We start from the raw sequence: 19213 nt of genomic DNA, 5'->3' as shown, positions 1-19213 counted from the left end.
CCAGATGTGCCCTGAGCATGCAGCACTGAAGGAGCAGAGTGGGGTGAGCAAACACACGTCCACATCTCAGAACCTGGGACTGCTCCAGGGGCACTACAGGGCTCACACTGACAAGGGCATGAAACTGGTGAAACCATTAGAGGGATGGATTTGTTTAAAAAAAAAAAAAAAAGAGGGTCTGGCTTTTACCTCAGTGTAAAGAACTAAATAGGTGCGGGGCAGTTAGGGGGTGACTGCAAACAGGACAGACCTACAGGTATGCAGAGAACATGGACTCATGGAGGCAAAACACAGGGAATGAAGAAGGGAACTGTAGATGATAATCTCAAAAGACTGATCCATGACTGCTGTAAATCACAGCGGACAGCCAAGGACCATGCTGGATCTAACACCACAAAATCCAAAATGGACTGGGCAGTGCTGGCTGCCCTGGGCAGAGGGCAGATGGTCTGTTGAGGGCCTGACATCTCTTTTCTATGGTTATAGGGAAAAAAGGAAGGAAACCACTGGGAATTACCTGGACAAGTCAGTAAGTCTTTCACTCTTTAGTTCCTGCATCTAAATTCAAGCTCTTTCTATCACAGCTGAGGTAAGCAGAGGGCAGGGAAAGGCACAGCTGGCAATGGCACCAGAGGCATTGCCTGGGTGGGGAAGGGTCTGCAGGTCTGTAGCCACCATGAGCATAATCCCTGGGAGATGGCTCGAGGTCTGGTCACTTCACATCAACCAACTGACCTGAGCTGGATCCCCCTGGGATGTCTGAGAGGGAGAAAACCCTCCCTGCCCTGAATTAAAGTGTCTACAGCAACAATGCCTGCTCAGAGCACAGAACCACAGCCAGCACAGGAGCAGAAGGAGTGCACAATGCCTCATCCTAACATGCTGATGCAGGCCTCAAAGCATGCTATGGAGCAAAAGAAAACAGCCCCTTCCCCAGAAAACACAAAGAATTATCCACCTTTCCAAGAACGGGACATCCATCTGCAAAAGAAGAAGCACCAGCATTAGGTTTGCACTCTGTAACTTCTTTACTCCCAAGAGATGAGCTCATCCCGAGGGCAGCAGGGTTAAAAAGTCAATTAAGTGGGAATGCCCAGTAACAAATATGGTTTCTCCCTTCCCTTTCCTCCCTTGGAGAATTCAGCTCTTACTGTTTTCTGGGCGCTGAACATCAGGCTGCGGTAGAGCTGCGCAAACTGCCCGTACGTGATGTCCCCGTTCCTCTGCTCCACATCCTGAGAAAACAATCAAACCCAGAGGTTTTACAGAGGCCACAGTTAACTCTGCATGGCTTAAGGAATGTCTCTTCCCACCAGTACCCCTGGGGAAAAAAGGGAGAGAAAAAGGCCAAAACCCATCCAGATTTTGCCTCCTGCACAATGGCCTCAAGTTGTGCCAGGGGAGGATTAGATTGTTTTGAAAAATTCATTAAAATAGCGGTCAGGCATTGGAATAGGCTGCCCAGGCAGTGGTGGAGTCACCATCCCTAAACTTGTTAAAAAAACATGTGAATGTGGCACCTGGGGACATGGTTTAGTGGGCATGGCAGTGCAGGGTAAATGGTTGGACTCAATGATTTTAGAAGGCTTTTCCAATCTTAACAAATCTGCCACAGTCTCTGCTGGGGCCAGTGGCACTGTGCAGTGCCCATCCCAAAATGAATCCCACGATTCCCCAAGCTCACCCACACGAAGGCACCATCACGCTGATAAAGTGTCACCACTGACTTGAATACATACAAAAGGATAATTTCATTTTCAGTCTGCCCAGAGTGTCTGAAGTCTTTGGAAACTGCAAGACCCAAAGTGTGTGCTGTACTTTGGATACCCCTTCTTCGGCCTCAGAGTTCTGTGCTGGTGGGAACAGCTGGTCATCACAAGATGACCCTTCATCCCTGGGTCAGTGGTGATGCTGGCAGAGCATCACTGGGTGGCAGTGGGTTGCAAAAGCCAGGATGCAGGGCCTGGTAGCTGGTCTGCACTCTAACCCACCAGCACCAGCCCATGACTGGAGCCAGGAGCAATAGGGGAGTGTGGGAGGCAGGGTGGGGTAAGGAGAGGGCGCTGGCCACAAATGGGCCAGGGTGTGGTACCCAGTGGGAGCTGGCACTTCTTCAGTCACCACCGTGGGTGGGGGCCCTCCCAGAAAAAGCTGTGAGGCTCTGCAATATGCAAACACTCCCTGGGAGTTTAACCACCACCAGGTTTTGCTCAAAGGCAGGCAATGGTCTACTGAGGGGGCGAGTGGAGGGGTCACACACTCACCGTGAGTCTCTCCCGCAGGAACCTCATGTTGGGGACCCGGTAGTTGACCTGAGACAGCATGTTCTTCAGATCTTTGGCAGAGATCCTGGCTCAGCAGGGGAAAGAGGGGAAACATGTTCAGGAGGTCTGGGATGGAGGGGTCTCACCCTAGGGCTGGAACATCACATGCACAGAGAGGTTGTGCCCAAAGGGACATCAGCTGTGACACAAGGAGGCCAGGAACAGTGGGGAAGATGTGGGCAGCAGAGAAAGATATCTGCATGTCAGTGGGGACTGCAAATATTGCCCCTACAGCTCCTGACAGAGCAGGGTGAGCCCAGCACTCTCTGCCCACTCGAGCTGATGCCACAGCTGACAGGCAGCACCCACTGTTTTAAATGAACGACCAGGAAGAAGCATTTTTCAAGTAGCTGTGCCCCAACGTGGATGCAGGGTGACCAACTCCCTTCCAAAACCCACTCCCTGGCCTGCTGGAGAAGGAAAGGCTCTCTAAGTGGTTAGGACTCAGCTAATTTTATCTTAAGGAGAGGAAAAAAACCGTTTTCAGTCCCCAGCCACAGCGCTGCCACGTCGTGCTCTCCCAGCCACGCAGGCTGCAGGCAGGGAGCAGCCAGCGTGGCTGTGCTTCCCAAAGCCCTCCACACCAAAGGTGCTGGTTCCCAGACCAGGGAAAGCTCCAGTGTCAGCCCTGAGAAGGATCCCACACTCCAGAAGGCAGAGACAGGCAGGAAGCAGCTTTGGGCTGCCCTTGCCTGTTCCAGAGCTGTCCCCACATGGGGCAACAGCCCTGCAGCAAGGAAAAATGAGGATGCCTCCCATCTGCAGGATTTAGAAGCTGAAGGGTCTGTGTCCAATCATTTTCTGGCAGCTGCTGCCTTAAAAGCAAGTCCTGAGAGTCCACCCCTGTAATCACAGATGGTGATTCTGTCCCCCACTGAGCATGTGGGAACACAGGATGCTACAGCATGCTCCCCCATCCCACAAAGCATAGGGCAAGTCTGGAAATCCTTATGGCTTTGGGGTGCAAATATAGAAATACCAGGGAAGATGTCCTGCATAGGAGATTTAACCTGGGTGCATGCTGGCATTCACATGTGACCCACATCTTTTTTATGCTCTTCCCTGAAAGCAGGGTGATCTCAAACACCACAGGAAGGAGGAGGGATGGAGAGAGCCGCATGGAGAAGGAGAAACCGACTGGTGTCAGGCGCTGCAGAGACGTGGGCTCGGCAGCCAGCAGGACACAGAGAGCCCTTGTTCCTGGGCTCAGAGCCCTGGGGACTGGGCACACACAGCCAGAGCAGGACCTGGCCCAGCTCCTGTGCTGTGCCCAAGGCCAGGACCCGGCCCTCCAAGGACTTTGCAGTGTCCTGCCACTCACTGGCAGAACAAAAAAAAAAAACAACAACAACAAAAAAAAGCTGGGAATTGGTCCCAGCCTCCCCTTCCCTCACTGCTGTACAGTCAGCAACACACACTCGGCAGTAATATCTCCCCCTGCACCTCCACCTCCCCGGGCAGGTGAAGTTACCCTGGGGGCTCAGAGTGAGTGTTCTGGAGAGGAGATCCTGCCCTTTCCCTTCTCCAACACACCCAGCATCCATAGTCATGCGCAGGGTGTTGTGTGACCCTCCTGGCAGGGGTCCTGGGTGACAGGGAAATGTGTGGAGTGAGCCAGGAGTACAAGGAGAGATGCCCTCACATGTCAGGAACCACAACACGTAGCAGTTGTCATGGGATCCCCAACAGGACACAGAGTCCCCAGGGCTGCCCAGCAGCAATCCCTCCTTGCTGAGAGCATGAGACTGCAAAAAAGCTCATGGAAAAAGAGTAGGAGGGGCTGGAAGAGCAGAACCAGCAGCAGCCATCCCTGGAGACTCGCTGGAGCTGAAACTCAGCTCTGGTGATGCTGAGCTGTTTCACAGGAGGTGCTGGACCACAGCCCTGCTTGCTGATGTGACAAGAGCAAGCCCTGTCAAAGCTGTGACCAGCATTTCCCTCTCAGCTACAGAAGGAGGACAGGGTACAGAAGGATTTTATTTCTTGTGTGTTACTCATCATGTTAAAGTGCTGGAGACCTTGCATAAACAGCTCAGTAGTATTTTCAGACTAGAAAGTAAAAACAGAATAAACTGATTTTTTCTACAGAACTTTTTTTTTAGGTTTCATGACAAACAAGCCAGAGGCCCAGACTTCTCAGAGGAGATGGAAACATTCCCCTGCCAGCCCTCAAGGCTGTAAATGCTGCTCCCAGACATGGGCAGCTCTCCTGACCAGAGGTGAAACAGTCTCCACAGCAGTTAGGAAAAAAAACCCAGCATCCTGTTATCCTTCTCTTTCCACCTAACCTCCCTTGAAAAACAAATACCCAAAGGCCCAGCAGCCAGTGGAAAGAGCCACCATCTGCTGGTGTGCTGGGAGGGACGCGTTGGCACCCAGCCGGGGACGGCGGAAAGGAGAAGGAAGAAAGGGCTCCAGCACAAGAGGCTGAGGCATGGGGTACACAAATGCTGAGAATGGTTTCTGCAGCTGCCAAAACCCTATCTGGTCTGGAAAGGATCAAGGATGGTGTGCAGGAGGGTTTTTAAAAAAAAAAAAAAAAATCATAGCTCACTGTTCCCTTTGAAAACCCACTTCCAGGATGAGAAGCAAAAGCAAAGAGCTCAGTGACATTAATGTTGAAATGCCTCACAAGGGCCAAGATTTAATCCAGGATATGTGAATGTCCCGTAACTGTTGCCTCTACCTTGCAGAAAACACATGAATGCTTGTAAAATGTATGTAAAATGGGAAGACCCCAAATCTTTCCACATCTCTGCTCTTGCTCTTTTGCTCCTCCCACTGCCTGGGCTGAAGCAGCAGCTCTCCTAATGAAGGGGTTTGCAATGAAACCTCTCCCTGTGGTTGACAGGTAAGGAATATATTGGATTTTGCTGCCTTAATTCTAAATGATAATAGAAAGATGATATCAACAGAAACAACAGGGATGCAACAGGTTGGCTGTCAGCTCTGCTGACCTGCCTTGGGCAGACAGATCTATAAATGCAATCGCTTTTTGTACTGTTGCGATGCCATTTCATCAGTTTTACTACATAACCAGAGGGGAAAAAAAGAACCAATTATTTCCACTTTTCCTGCATTCCTCCTCCAAAACCCTCACACAGCTACCCCTGTACCTGCCTCAGTGCTGTTCATTGCAGAACTAGGAAATACTGTGCCCAATCACCACTGTGTATACAACCCAAGCCTGGATTTGAAAGGTGTGTGGCTTATGCACAGCAGCTGCAACAGATTAAAGCTCCTCTTCTTCCCATTCTGCCTCTGTGAGGATTTATCCTCCTCCACAAAATCCACATGCACCCAGCAGTGCTCTCATCACGCCACAGCATAAATCACTGCAAAGGCAAAAATGTCCAGTGCAGCAGGATCTTCCCCATGCAACACACTCCTGCCCTGCTCCTGGCAGGTTGAATTTATCCCCTGGCTGGCTCTCCAGAGAGGGACACAACAAAGACAAAGCATAGGATGCTCTGGACCCTAGTGTTCCGCAGCCAGCCCTCTGAGCATCAGAGCATGGAAAAGGGGCAGGTGGGACCCATGTGCTCCACAGCAGCTGGGGGGCATGGGCTGATGCCCCCGGGGAGCACATTAACATGGGAATCAATGCTGAAAGGTTAATGGGCTCAGTTAACATCACAGGGGAGAAGCATGTCCCAGCAGCTCAGTAAGAGCAGGCTGGCAGCCAGCACTAGGACTGGAAAATTGGTGATGGCAGCAGGACAGAGAGCAGAGCATGGTGGAACTCACCTCCCCAACAGGAAAATGTCCCCTCCCTTATCTCATGGTGAATCATGATCCAATTCCCTTCCCTTACCTCCTCATGACAAGTGTGACATTTTACTTGCTAGGACAACACTAGATATTCAAGAGCCCCACAGGCCAAGCAGTGGGACAATCCATGGCCTCATGGGCCTCAGAAAAGGAGAACAGAACAAACAGGGTGGAGAGTAATAAACACAACCCAATTCAGCCCTGATGGGGTGCCCTGAACTGCTGCTTGGCTCTTTGATGTCTACTTCCTTGGGTGGTGCCAGGTGGGGGGAAGGTGTTTCACAGCTGTGGGCTCTCAAGCTGTTATGGGGTCTAAAATAGGTCAGGAAAACAAGACAGCTTTCTTATGCTTTTTTTTTTTTTAATTCAGTGAAAACCAGTCAGAGAAGTTTGGGACTTGGATTAAGGTTCCTTGGAAATGAGCATTAAAAGCCTAAAGAACTCAAAAAAATCTAGAGGCTGGGGTTTCAAATCAAAGGTGAGCCCTTTCAGCTCAAACCCCTCCCTGAACATGACTGCAAGTCTCTCCCTCCTTACCTGTCTTCCCGGTTTCGATCCAGGGAGTAGAACTGCTTCCGGAGCCACCTGGGGGGAAGGCACAAACAGGCACACACTCAGCCCCAGTGCCTCAACAACCAGCCCCTCTTCCAATCTCTCTCTGGCAGATGCTCAGTGCCACTCCATCCACTCCCACACCCCTCCTTCCCACCAGAGAACCCAGCTCTGCTCCTCTTCAGAGCCAGCATACCCTATTTTCATACAGGTGACAAGTTCTGCTTTAAAAATGCCTCTGCACTGAAGTGCTACAGATAATACAGGCTGTGCACACACGGAAACATCAATTTGTGGTAAAACTCCTTCTCCCTGATGCATGAGATCAAACTCTGGGGTCAGCAGGATGAAGCTTCTGGAGTGCAGAGGCAGAAGTGCTGGGTCAGCACGGCTCAGAGAGGGGATGAGATGTCACTGTGCTCACCTTTTTCTGTCAAAACAGACAGAAAGGGGAAAAAGAAAACAAGTGCAGGGACAGGTTTTCCTCACCTTTCAATCTGCAGGGGTGTGGGTGCCCTCAGAGTGTCTGCCACCAGCCAGTTCAGCCCCTTGATCCACATATTAACCTCATCCTCTGAAGTGGCTGTGGAAAATGCATAGGAGAAGTGTGAAGAGGGAACACACAACTCAAACCTCTCGGGACTATCCCCAACACCTTATATGCCCTATTCCTTGCTTCATCCCCTTTCTGGTAACATTTCCCCCCACGCAGATGCCCTGCCTGGCTCCTCTCCCATGGGATAGATGTGGCTGGCTGGACCTCTTGCCCCTGCATGTCCCACTCCCTCCTCCTTCAGTTCCCGAGAGCTGGGAGTTATCTTTGTCCCCAAGCAGCAAAGCTGTTCGGGTCCTGTGAGGATGAAGTTCTGGCTCAACCCCAGAGCCACAAGAGCTTTACCCTGCAAGCTGAGGGTCTTCAGCCGGAATTCTGTGCCGTAGAGGACCACGAAGCAGTGAGAGTGGTCTGGTCGGAAACACGGATCCTCCTGGTACCGGTCAAAGTCACGGGAGTTCTTCCCTGGACGAATCTCTTTGATTTCACGAATATCCACTAAGGGAAAGGGAACACAAAGGGGGTGTGTGGTGAATAGCTTGGAATTCCCATTGGAATTCCCATGGCAGTGGAGAAGGAAGGGCACAGATGAAGTGGATTTAGTCACCTGAAGAGCTGGGTTAGCAACTATTACATGACAGCACCTCCAAGCCCATAGTCCGTAAGCACAGCCCCCTCCTACTACTTCCCTAGGAGGTTTCCCTAGCCAGCACCCCTCATTTACCTCTGTGTTCCCCAAAAGTGGCTGAATGCCTCCCCCACAGGGATCCCCAGGAAGGGGCAGATATGAGACTGCTGGGCATCAGCCCCAAGCAAGGAGAAGGAGCTGAAGAGACACAGGTAAGGGAGCATCTCACAGCCTCCCTCCCCAGAGGAAATTCTGGGAAAGGACTCCTACTGCCATAGAACAAAAAATCAGCAGCAGCAAGGCAAAAAAAAAAAACAACAAAAAAAAAAAGAAACCCAACCCAAACCCAAGAATTTTTGCTTCCCGGAAAAATAGTTTCTTAAATGCTTGTGGGAATCAAATAACAACATTTGTGAGTCACATTTCCAAAGCAGATGATGGTTCTGAGCAATGCAGGACGGAGATTACTGCAAACCTGGCATGTAATTCATCCCAATTAAACTCCACTTACTGCACTCACTGTGGATCATCTCGCCTTTCATTTCTATTTACTGTAGTTCAAAACTAGACAGAAATGTGACCTGCTCATCACCCACAGCAGCCACCAGCAGCACTAAACTGCATCATGAGAGATGATGCTCTCTCCAAACCCCACAGCAAGGCACACAGGGATTGACTTTGGGAGGACTTGTAAAGCACACGGGATCCTCTCTTGGATCCTGCTCCCCTGTAGCACTGTGAGTGCTTCTGGAGACAGTGGCAGTCTGCTCATTGCCTGGCATAGGACATACCCAGGCTGACCACTCTATGAATTTTGGGGGTGTCCTGTGCAGAGTCAGGAGTTGGACTTCATGATCCTTGTGGCTCCCACTCAGGATATTCTATGAATCCAATAACCCCCTAAAGCTCATCAAGTTGTGACAAGGGCATTGAAAGACCCAGTTCCTTGGGACTGCAAAGGAAGGACAGACAAGCTTCCTAAAGTAAGTGAGAGTATAACTTTTTGAGGCATCATCTACCCTTTGGAAAGGAGCTGATGTTAGCATGCCCTGCCATAACTTTACCCCGTGCTCATATCCTTAGTGACACAGCAGGTTATTTTAGCCCATAAAAACCCATATCACAGTTCAGGTCTTTGCATCCAGGACAACCACAGTGGAGTTGAAGGCAAATCCTGTCCTTGGAGGATGCAGGGTTTGACCAACACAGTGGGGAACACCTGTCAGATGGGTTTTCATGGTAGTTTATACTACTACTTCATAATATTTTATAATGCCTACCAAAGGAAGGTGCTGGAATACTCGTGGCCTGCCTTTACACCACACTGCAAGCATACTGTCTGCACTTGGATGCTGCAGTGCTGGCTGTGCCCTGTGCTCACCCCTCCCTGCACAGAGCACCAGCGGGTGCCTCACCACCTGGAGAGGCAGGGCTGCTGGGACACAGTGCATACCTAAAATCCACGCAGTGGAGAGAGCCCCGGAGCAAGTGAAGTGCTTATCAAGGACAAAAGCACGCAGGGAATTCCCAGGGCAAAGGGCAGCCTCCGTGAGGATCGGGCAGGAACCTCCAGCCCACGCATGCTTGCAGCTGCTTGCTGCTCTCTCTGGTCCTCCCAAACCTGCCTGTGTGTGCTGGGGAAGGCAGCTGGGGTTTGGTTTGTGCCTTCTTCTCACCACAGAGAGCAGAGCAGCCTCTCCCACCCGCTGCCTCTGACACCTTCCTGGCCCCCTCGCAGCTGGAAGGAAGTGACTCTGAGCAGGAAGCACAGCAAGCACAAATGCCACCATCCCCAAGCAGCAAGGGCTGAAATGAGGTTTCCATTCCAGTTCTCCCTCTGGCAGTGTAGGACTGGGAGCCACCAGGGAAAGGAGGGTGGAGGGGTCTTGCTCTAGCCCAGGTCTCACAGATACAATCTGGAGGCTCTGCCACGCTCAGCACCAGCGAGTTTCCAGTCAGTGGCGGCATGGGCTCTGTGACACGACCCACCTGTCCCACCATGGGGCTGCACCTCGGGTCCTTGCTGGGAAAGCTCTATCATGGACGTGGGCAAAGACACAGGGGTAAAGCACCTGGTGGGGTCCCAGCTCTACGTGCACATCTGGGCAGGGGAACAAGGGCAGGTGACCTGGGGTAAGCTCTCCAAAGACAAGTCCTCTGTCACCAAGGTGAGCCCCATCTCCTCCTCCCTGAGCTGCCCTCTCCATGGGAGGCAGAGTGTACAGACTGGTCCTTATCCCATCTGGGATGTGGCAAGAGAGGAAGAACTTGGTCCTGCAGTGATGGCAGAGGGAAGCTCTCTGATGGAATATGAACCCTGCTGCAGCCTGGCAGAGCTGGATGCCCCAGAGAAGAAGCAGCAGCAAGCAGGGACAGATGAGCAGAGGATGAGACCGGAGTCCTGGAACAGGCTGGCTCCTCTCCAGCCCTCCTGGGTGGGTGTGCAGATAGGAGCCAGGAGAGGCTCTGGGACGGAGGCAGCAAAGCCCATCAGCCCAGAGATGCTCTGAGCTCCCCACATGGCTCCACACTGCACACTGAACCATCCCATGGCTGTACAAACAGCTGTGCCCTCCACAACCTCCCAAACTTCCCTGCAGCTCTCTGCCTGAAGAAACAGCCTGGCCCTCCCTTTGCCTCCAGTGCTGAAAAATGGGGAGAAAAAAAAAAAAAGAAGTCACATTTCTGGGCTAAGAGCCCTGCTTTCAGCAGCAGTGGGTTGCATCAGAAAGAAAAAGCTGACCCCAGATCCACCTCCCTCACCATGTAAGAAAAAAACCCACCAAATTACCCTCTGGTTACATGAAAACCAGATCCACCCTTGAAGTCATTTAAAACTGAAACTTCATCCAAGCCTCATTTACCCTCTGATGGATAGGGTGTTATAACGTGTAAGGATAAGCACAGCCTGGAACAGGCTCTGAGAGTTGCAAAATCACCACCTCCAGAGGATTTTTGGAAAGATGGAAAACTTATTAAATTAAAACAATTTAAAAGCTGACAAAAAGAACATTTAGCCAGATTACTTTCCAGGATACGTTTATCAGGGACAGCCTCCAAGCAAACATCCACCTCCTCAACAGGCATTGCTGGTTCTGTGTCTCCCTGGGGAGAAATGGTGCAGTGAGAGCCACAGGGTCACTGCCAGCCCAGCCTGACCCCAGCTGGCTGTCATGGACTGATCCTGCCTGGGGGCAGCGGAAAAGCCTGCAGCCTACTCACTCTGGCAAAGAAAAAGAGCTTAAAAAAAAAAAAAAAAAAAAAAAGGAGTCTTCCTGCTATTTAGCATTGTGGATCCCACTAAGCACAGCCATGTGGTCATCCCCATGCTTCCCATCACTGGACGGGGCACCGAAGGGTCAGGTGGCCCCCAGGGAGAAAGAGAAAAAAAATGTGCATGCGAGTAAAATACAAGAAAAATCTATTATGCAACAGCATGGAGAGCAAAGGCAGTGCCACCTCCTTTACAATATTTCAGTGGAAGCCCCCTGAAGTGGCTACTGGGGCCAGCGGTGCTAGGGACTGCAGCAGCCCGCAGGAGCATCCTGGCTCACCTGCTCCTCACCGGCAGCCAGGTGATCCCCCCGAGCAGCCCTGCCCTGCCCAGCGCCTCGGCTCTGCTGCTGCAACCCAACACTGCCTGCAAGAAAAACAAAAACCCCACCACAACTCCCCCGAGAGCTCGGAAAGGGAAGGGAAGGGCGAGCTCTAAGTGCTCGGCTGGCCCGGGGCCAGGGCGCTCAGCACCAGGCAGCCCGGAGCCCATCCTGCCCCTCGCTGCTTGCCCAGCCCCGGCTTTGGCCCGCACGGCCCCAGCCCCGGCAGAGGGGTCAGGCAGAGCCGAGCCGGGGTGGATTGGGCTGGGGAGGAATCCAGGTGGCTCCTGGGACACGCGTCCTGCCCTTTGCATCCCCCCGGCATCACATCTCACATCGGTGCTGCTGTTGGGAGTGACAACAGCTCAGCCTCTCAAGGCCACAAGCTCTCCTCCATCGACAAGCCTAAAGCAGACTGCGAAGGTGAACGGAGCATCCCTGCTCGAGGCCAGCTTACCGCAACCCCCCTCGCTGCACAGCATCCGCATCAGGTTTCCAGAGAAGAGCCAGGGCCATTAACAGATGCTTTATCCAGACAGAACAAGAAACCAGCTGAGCGGCCTCTCATTTGACCTTAACTGGTTTTTCAGAGGGCAGGGAGCATGGCTGAAGCATCCACCGAGGCCAACAATCACCAAACGCTGTGCTCCAGAGTATCCCCCGCCCCCTATGAACTAAAAAGGCGACTCTGCCCTTTCAGTTAAGCACTCAAATCCCTATAAAACGTCCTCTCATTTCCCTTGTTTTCCCAGGCAGGACATCCTGGTGCCCAGGGGATCAGTGGGTCCCACTGCTCTTGTTGCTACAACATGCAGGCAGTACTTCTGCCTCAGGAAAAGATGCAGGTAAATACAATTTATTTAATAAAAATAGTAAATAGCAGGTAAAGCTATTTTCCCCTCCAGACTCAGCTCAGCTGTGTCTCAGGTTACTCTAACAAGGTGCTTCATCTCACCTGCGTCAGCAAACTGGATTTTTTGCTCCAAGCCACTAGATTTTGCTATGAAGCAAGTGTCTCAATATCATTGTCCCAGAGCCAGCAACATCCATGCAGAAAGCACCTTGGGAGGGGAGATGCTGGGGGGAGGGAATAGCTCAGTGGGCTGGAGATGGGACAACGAGGAGTTCCTGACTAGCCAGGGTGACTGGGGCTAGCCTGGATCCCAACTCAGATCCTGGCTCACCTTTCAGCAATCCCTGTCATTCAATGTGGAGTGAGAGGATCTGGCAGAGACCTTGAACACCATCTGGGAAGTGGCACCTTCAAGCAGTGCCAGCAGCATGGCCCAGGCAGCCCAGGCAGGGCACACGGGGACATGCTGGCTGCTCTGTGGACACTGGGGCTTCCTGCCCGAGCCTCTGCCTGCCACAGCCTCCGCTGTGCCCCCCAGTCACATGTCCTGTGGCTTCTGAGCTCCTCTTCCTCCCTCCCCTGCTCCCCCCTCCAAAATCCTTATCACCTGTGGAGGAAGCTGCAGGAGATGTGCAGGGAGATTAGGAGATGATGCTGCACTGCGCATCCTCTGCGGGCTGGAGGAGAGGATGTGAGGAAGAGCCCTTCCCTCCTCCACCCCACACATATCCCACGTTAGGGGCCGGAACAGGGAGGCAGAGGTCCTGCCTAGACATTGCTTCTACATCACACAGTGGCATCTTCCCAGGCTGCCTTGCCAGCATCAGCCTCATGCAGGTGGCCTTCAAGAGCTCTTGAACATCCTCTTGATGTGAGAAGCAGAGGCAGCTGTGGGCTGGCAGCTGCCTGACCTGTTTTCGTCAGCACATCGCTCCTGCTCACCCTCAGCTGCAAGAAAATATGAGTAAAAAACCAAAGCTGATCCTCCAAGTGAGCAAAGCAGGATGCTGCTACCTCACAGCCTCTGCCCACAGCCAGTGGTGGGGAGCTGAAGGAGACAGGCAGCAGATGGCAAATGCCAGGCGAGGGCTCCAGCAATCCTCCTCCTGGAATGCGCTGGGGCTCCCTCTTGTCCTCCACGGAAATTTTCTCTTTGTGGAGCTGTGGTGTTTTGTACCAAGCTGGGCATCCAGGGCTGCTGGTTGTGCCCCCTCCCACATGCAAGGCTGGTACCTCTGAGAGCCCTGGACTTGTTGCACTGTCACCATACAGAACACAGGAGCACATTTCCACCCCAAAGACAGGCAGAGCTGCTCTAGCCAAGGCAAAGCCCCAGTTTTTGCTCACACAGATGCTGCTCTGAAAATATTTGTGTCCCTGTCCCAGATGAGATGAGGCTGGTGGCAGCCAGCAGAGAGACCTTTCAGTCATCGCCCTGTCTGAGAGGCACAAAGTTCCACTGACTCATCTGGAAAGGGGAAGCTCAGCACTGGTGCTCTGGACAGCCTGTCTAGGGAAGGCTCCACAATCCACCCCCAAGGTGACCTTTCTTCTGCATGGCATTGCAGGTTCCACAACCCCCAGCCGTGCCTGGGTGAGAAATGCAATGACCTTAAAGGAGCAGAATAAGCTGGAGGGAGGATGGGATGAAGACCTGTGAACACAGCTCCTGCTTCTGCCACTCTTTCTTCCTCCAGGGAAGATCTCCTTACAGCTGTAAGGAGATCCACAGGTGTGCAGAGACAGGTTGATGAGGCACCAATCCATGCTGTGTCTCAGCACAGAAGAAGGTGAGAGGCTTAAGTAAGCTGCTCTCCGGGCAGGTGTCCTTCATGGAAGGGCTGAACAGGAAACCCTTCTTGTGCAACATCTCTGCAACCCTCTCCTGGACCTTACAGGATCACTGATGTCCTCAGGCTCTCTGCCAGTGAGGGGAAGGGGATGGGACCAAGCAGACTGGCAGAAAACGAGCAGGACAGGAGGAGAGATGTGGCAATCCAGCAGTTCCGAATGCACAGCTCATGCATGGCTCCCTGACAGGAGCCTGGCAGGGCCAGTGAGGAAGCCCTGGCAGAGGTGGATCTGGAGACCCAAGTGTCCAACAGCAGCAAGGTCTCCTTGGAGCATTTTGTGGATTTCTGCACTCAACAAAGGTGCCTGCCCAACTTTATGCCCAGGGGTCATGCCCTGTCACAAAGCAACTGGAGACAAGAGTGACTACACATTGTCCCCAGGGCAGAGCACAAAGGCCAGAAAAGATTTGTCACAGTGGCAGCAAATGTCAGCGATGTTCAAACGCTGGGACTCAGTTTTCATCCACCCCACCAGACAACACAATCACATTTCCGTGACAGTAATTTACAGCAGAGGTGCCTGTTGGTCAGGACCCTCAGTGGGCAGCAGGACTTGTCCCTGTCCCTACCAGGGCTTGAACTCTGCAGTGTGAGGACAACACTGGGAAGAGAAGGATGGGATAAAGATCTCATCTGCTGCTGAGCTGTTCAAGGTCACCACAACAGCCTGACCTTTTCCTATCCCATGCTCAACTCAAAAGCTGTTCTGAGACTGGCAGGGCTGAGTATTTGCCAGAGCACAGATGTGACATCCAGATGTGTGCTCTTCCCCTCGATCTCCCCCTGTGCCACCGTCTGCAGAGAGGCCACCGGCTGGGCCATCTCAACCAATAAATGCAGGGAGACCCCTCCTCCTGTCACCTTCTCCTTGGATTCTCCACCTGAGTCGCCTCTACCCACCCCAACACAAAGTTACCAGAGCAGCTGCTGATGAAATCAAGCCTGTCCCAGTGTCGTAGAAATTGAAACAGTGACTCTCCTCTTCCTTTTCCACCAGATTTGTTTCATCTGCACCAACCAGGACGGGAACCCCCGGGGCTGGTTCCACCTTCCAATGCCAAGGCAAAATTTTGGGGGATAACCAGCAAAGATGCAGAGCAGGACAGTTGGAGCTTCCTTATAGCACCATCCAGCTGAAGATGCCCAGGTACTGAGCAGACACTATCCAAGCCACACACTGCCCTGGCAAGTGACAGCATTTTCAGTTCATGGGGGGAAAGCAGAAGCTTGCGGTGATGGCGTGAAACCACTTGGGATTGTTTTTTTTTTTTAAATGACCTCACCTGGTTTGGTCCCCATGACTGGAGACCTCTTCCTGTTTGTACTCCAACTTGCTCCATGGTTCATATCAAATCTGATGTATCAATGCTCCAAAAATTTCATTCCCTCACCTCCAGACCTCTTCACAACACGCTCCAGAGCCCGAGCTGCTGGAGATTACAGGGACAATACTCCAGCTAGCATCAAGACCTTAAGAACAGGCTGACACAAGGCAATACAGGACATGTGAGACACGGAAGAGGGAAAAAAAACCCAACAAAAATCAATTTTTGTTGCTTTGATGGGACATAGAGACAAGCAGAGCCAACTCCCCACTGCCCTGGCACTGCTTGGGGTCTGCTTTGGAACCAGGGACACAGCATTTTGGTCTTCTGTGGTTGACAGGGATTAAGAGGACAAGGACTTGCAAGATCAGAAGAGAAGCAGAGTATCCAGAATGCCCTGGAATCCTGGCAAGAGGAGCCAGAGGTGGATGCATCATCAGTGAGGCAGCAGGTTCTGTGTTCTGCTCTGAGGAGCCCAGGGGCACGAGAGCCTCACACCAACAAGGATCTAGACAGGCAGTGTCCAAATGCTCAGCAAACAAACCCAGGCAGTCCCCACCTCCTGCCAGCTGGGAAGCAGATTTATGGGGCGCAGATTTCCAGGGCAGGGAGCCAAGGGGGTGAAAGTCCTCTTGGACATTCCCTGCTCCCAACATGGCCAAACCCCCACCTGCAGGCAGCCCCGTTATCTGACCTGGACTGAGGATTACACCACCAGAGGTGAGAAGGGATGAAGGATGCACAGGCACATGCAGGGGGGTGTCCTTTAATCACCACACCATCAGCACTTCTGGGAGCAAGTAAACAGGAAAAAGACTCTCAAGCAGCTGTTCTGCCCAGCGTCCCTGCGGAGCACAGCCTTCCTTGATGTGGCGATTTCCAGCTCTGGCTGGTGTGGCCCCACCACGGGGTGATGCTCCAAGGGAGCAGGATGGGGCTCTGCACGGGGCAATCCCAGGAGTGGATAGCAGGATAGCACAGAGGGAATCAGGGGAACTCCAGCAAAGCTGGAGAGCAGGATAGCTGGAGCAGCTCGCAGTCAGGAGGCAGCAGAGCACCCACAGCACAATGACCCTCCTGCAGCCATCCCTCCAGGCACTGGGACCTTGGCTGTGCAGGGCACACAGCACACATCCAGCTCCTGGGGATGGAGTTTGGAGCTAGCAGAAAAGGCAACCCTCGTCCCTAAGACAATTCAGCCAGTAGGTCACGTCCCAAAGGACCACGACTGGGAAGGCAGGAGTTCTGCACATCATATGGATAAAGGCTGGGGGTGAGCTACAAACACAGGACAGCACAGCTCTGCAATTCCATATGTCAAGGCAGGAAAGAAAGAGTCATATTCCAAGAAAAAGAAAATAAATGTGTTTGTAATGGGCTGGGGAGAAAACACAACCTGTAAGTCACAGTCCTGCCCCTTCTGCGGTGGCCTTTGGCCACTGCGTCCTTAAGGCCAGTGGGCAAACAGCCCAGCACAACATCCCACAACACAGAAGACCATGTGCTGGACCACGACCTTCCCTGGGAAGATTTTAAACCAGCACCATGGGTTTGCCTGGCTTGGGCAGCCAGGAATGCTCTGGGGCACCCTACTGACAGCAACAAGAAGGGACTGACCAAAACCTCAGAGCCACAAATGTTTACAAACAGAAGGGAGGACCTGCAGAGGAAAACAAGGGAGAGGTCCATCCCAGATTCTGGAAGGCCTTCCATGGCTCCCCAGCCAGCCAAGTTCAGGACCCCAGATCAGGCTAAAGAGCCACCAGACCACGGGGACAGCAGAGATAGAACTAAAAAGCAGTTTGAAAAACACAGACTTTCAGAGTATGGGCTGGCAGCATCCTAAAGCTCTGCTGATTTGTACAGATTTAGAGTGGCCAGCTTCTGCTAGGAACATCAGCCCATGGCTATTTGGGTGATCAGGGTGCTCCACAATCCTGAATCCTCCTGCCATCCAGTGTATCAAGATGTTCAATAGATGATAAGGACAGACTGAGAGGCAGCAAAGTGCTCAGAGATAAGGACAGCTGGGACAGGAGGGATGAACCTGGCAGATCAGAAGCAGACAGCCCTGGTTTAGAGTTCCAAGCACTGGGGGATCTTCAGAAAGCTGAAAATTCTCAGAAATGAGGAAGTTTCTCATTGGAATCCATATCGAAAAGTTTTTTCCACGTAAAACAGCATTTTGTGCAAAATAAGAATACTCAAAGATTAAAACCATTTAGAAGGACAGCTTTTTCCAGCACTACAAAGACCCTTCAGGAATGGCTGCTGTCACCATGTCCCTTCCTAAGAGCTCTCCCTGGTCTGGAAGATTCTCTCCCAGCACTGTCTGATGTAACACCTCCAGCAGCAGAACCACTCTCAATGAGCAGGGAAAAGCCAGGAGATCATCCACCCACCCCCATGCAGGCAGGGCACAGTCACTGGCAGAGGATGTGCTAGATGTGAAACTGAGCTCATATGAGGCACCAGCAGCAGCAACCCCAAAGACCAAGTGAGCCGAGGAGCCTCACAGGTATGCTGGGGCAGCCACAGGTGTTTGTGAGCACCCCCAGATATCAAGCACCACACAGCTCTCTCCATACAGCTGCTGCACATCTGTGGAACACTCAGAGCTGCTGTCTCCTTTTATCCTTCTCTAGACAGGTATCCCTCTAGTTGCTCTATTCCAACATCATCTTCCACCATCCACTCATCAAGCCTGTTTGGCCAAGGGGAAGAAGAGAGGATGTGGGGTGGGGGAGCTTTTCAAAAGCATTGTAAGAGCTTCAAAATTTTCTGATTTCAACTGCCTTTAAACCTCAGAGAACACTAGAAAAGTAACAATTCTTCTCCAATGACTTTACCCATTTCCTTCTACTGTATGGTAAGGTGCAGCCAATGGTTTTTAAACTCAGAGCTGCTTGGGTTTTCTGTGCTCAAAGGCCCACACCTCCTCACCACACGCTGCAAGTTGTTCTTGGAGTCCCCACAACCTCCTTCACTGTGAGCTTTACATTGGGTCTCACAAAACCTTTAGCAGCTCAGGAGCAGGGACACAGCACGGGGGCTGGCTGCAGCCCTGCCAGGCCACACGGCTCCTAGAGCCACTGTCACACACCTCTGAGCCCAAAAGCACCAGCCCAGCTGTTGGCTGGCCAGCATCCGGCACAGACTGCACTGCTGGCCTCTTCACCCACCAGAGCACAGCCCAACACCAGTGCAGTGCTGGGCAATTCCTACAGCCCTGCAGGACAGCAGTCACAGGCTGACCTCAAAGAGACCTCACAGCTCCTGCCTGCCAGTCCCATGGATGAGATGATCAGCACCAACTGTCTGTCAAGCCAACCACAGCAGGACCCCACTTTGGCAGACACAGAGGAGGTGGACACACTCTCAAACGTGTTCCAGCAGCTTCTGAAGTTGCCATCCACAGGCTGAGCTGCTGCAGCTCATCAATAAGCCTCCAACTCAAGCAGAAGTTGGTGTGATGTAGCCAACACCATAAGTGAGGGTCTGCTCTGAGAGCTCCATTCCAAGTGCTCCCAAGTTTTACATCCCGGCCAGGCTGCCCATCACAGCACACTTTGATGTGGGTCAGTTCCAAAAGGACACAACAGCCCCTGTGCTCTCTGGAGGGGAAGGTCACAGCCAAAGAGCAGTGCCCACATTCCCAGGAACACAGAATTTACACCAGGTCTGCACTCCTGGGCAACTCAGTGGCCAGGCCTGCTCTGCCACACTCAGCACGTGGGGACTGGGACCTCACGACTGCT

The 19213-nt window shown here is 52.4% G+C and overlaps 1 protein-coding gene across 1 annotated transcript in view; it reads right to left on the bottom strand.

Annotated features, from left to right (window-relative positions):
- Nucleotides 1–19213, bottom strand: part of PLCG1 (phospholipase C gamma 1) — a 41324-nt gene that overhangs the window by 15996 nt on the left and 6115 nt on the right. Inside the window, exons 2-7 of the mRNA XM_062504920.1 lie at nt 7546–7698; nt 7137–7230; nt 6633–6680; nt 2265–2349; nt 1152–1235; nt 959–981 (exon numbers count right to left, since the gene is read on the bottom strand). Of these exons, the coding sequence (XP_062360904.1) occupies nt 959–981; nt 1152–1235; nt 2265–2349; nt 6633–6680; nt 7137–7230; nt 7546–7698 (487 nt within the window). The remainder of the gene's footprint in view (nt 1–958; nt 982–1151; nt 1236–2264; nt 2350–6632; nt 6681–7136; nt 7231–7545; nt 7699–19213) is intronic.

This window comes from Cinclus cinclus, chromosome 18, assembly GCF_963662255.1.
Source record: "Cinclus cinclus chromosome 18, bCinCin1.1, whole genome shotgun sequence".
Classification (NCBI taxonomy): domain Eukaryota; kingdom Metazoa; phylum Chordata; class Aves; order Passeriformes; family Cinclidae; genus Cinclus; species Cinclus cinclus.
Note: the sequence above shows the minus strand (reverse complement) of the source record. Positions and strands in the feature narration are given on the sequence as shown.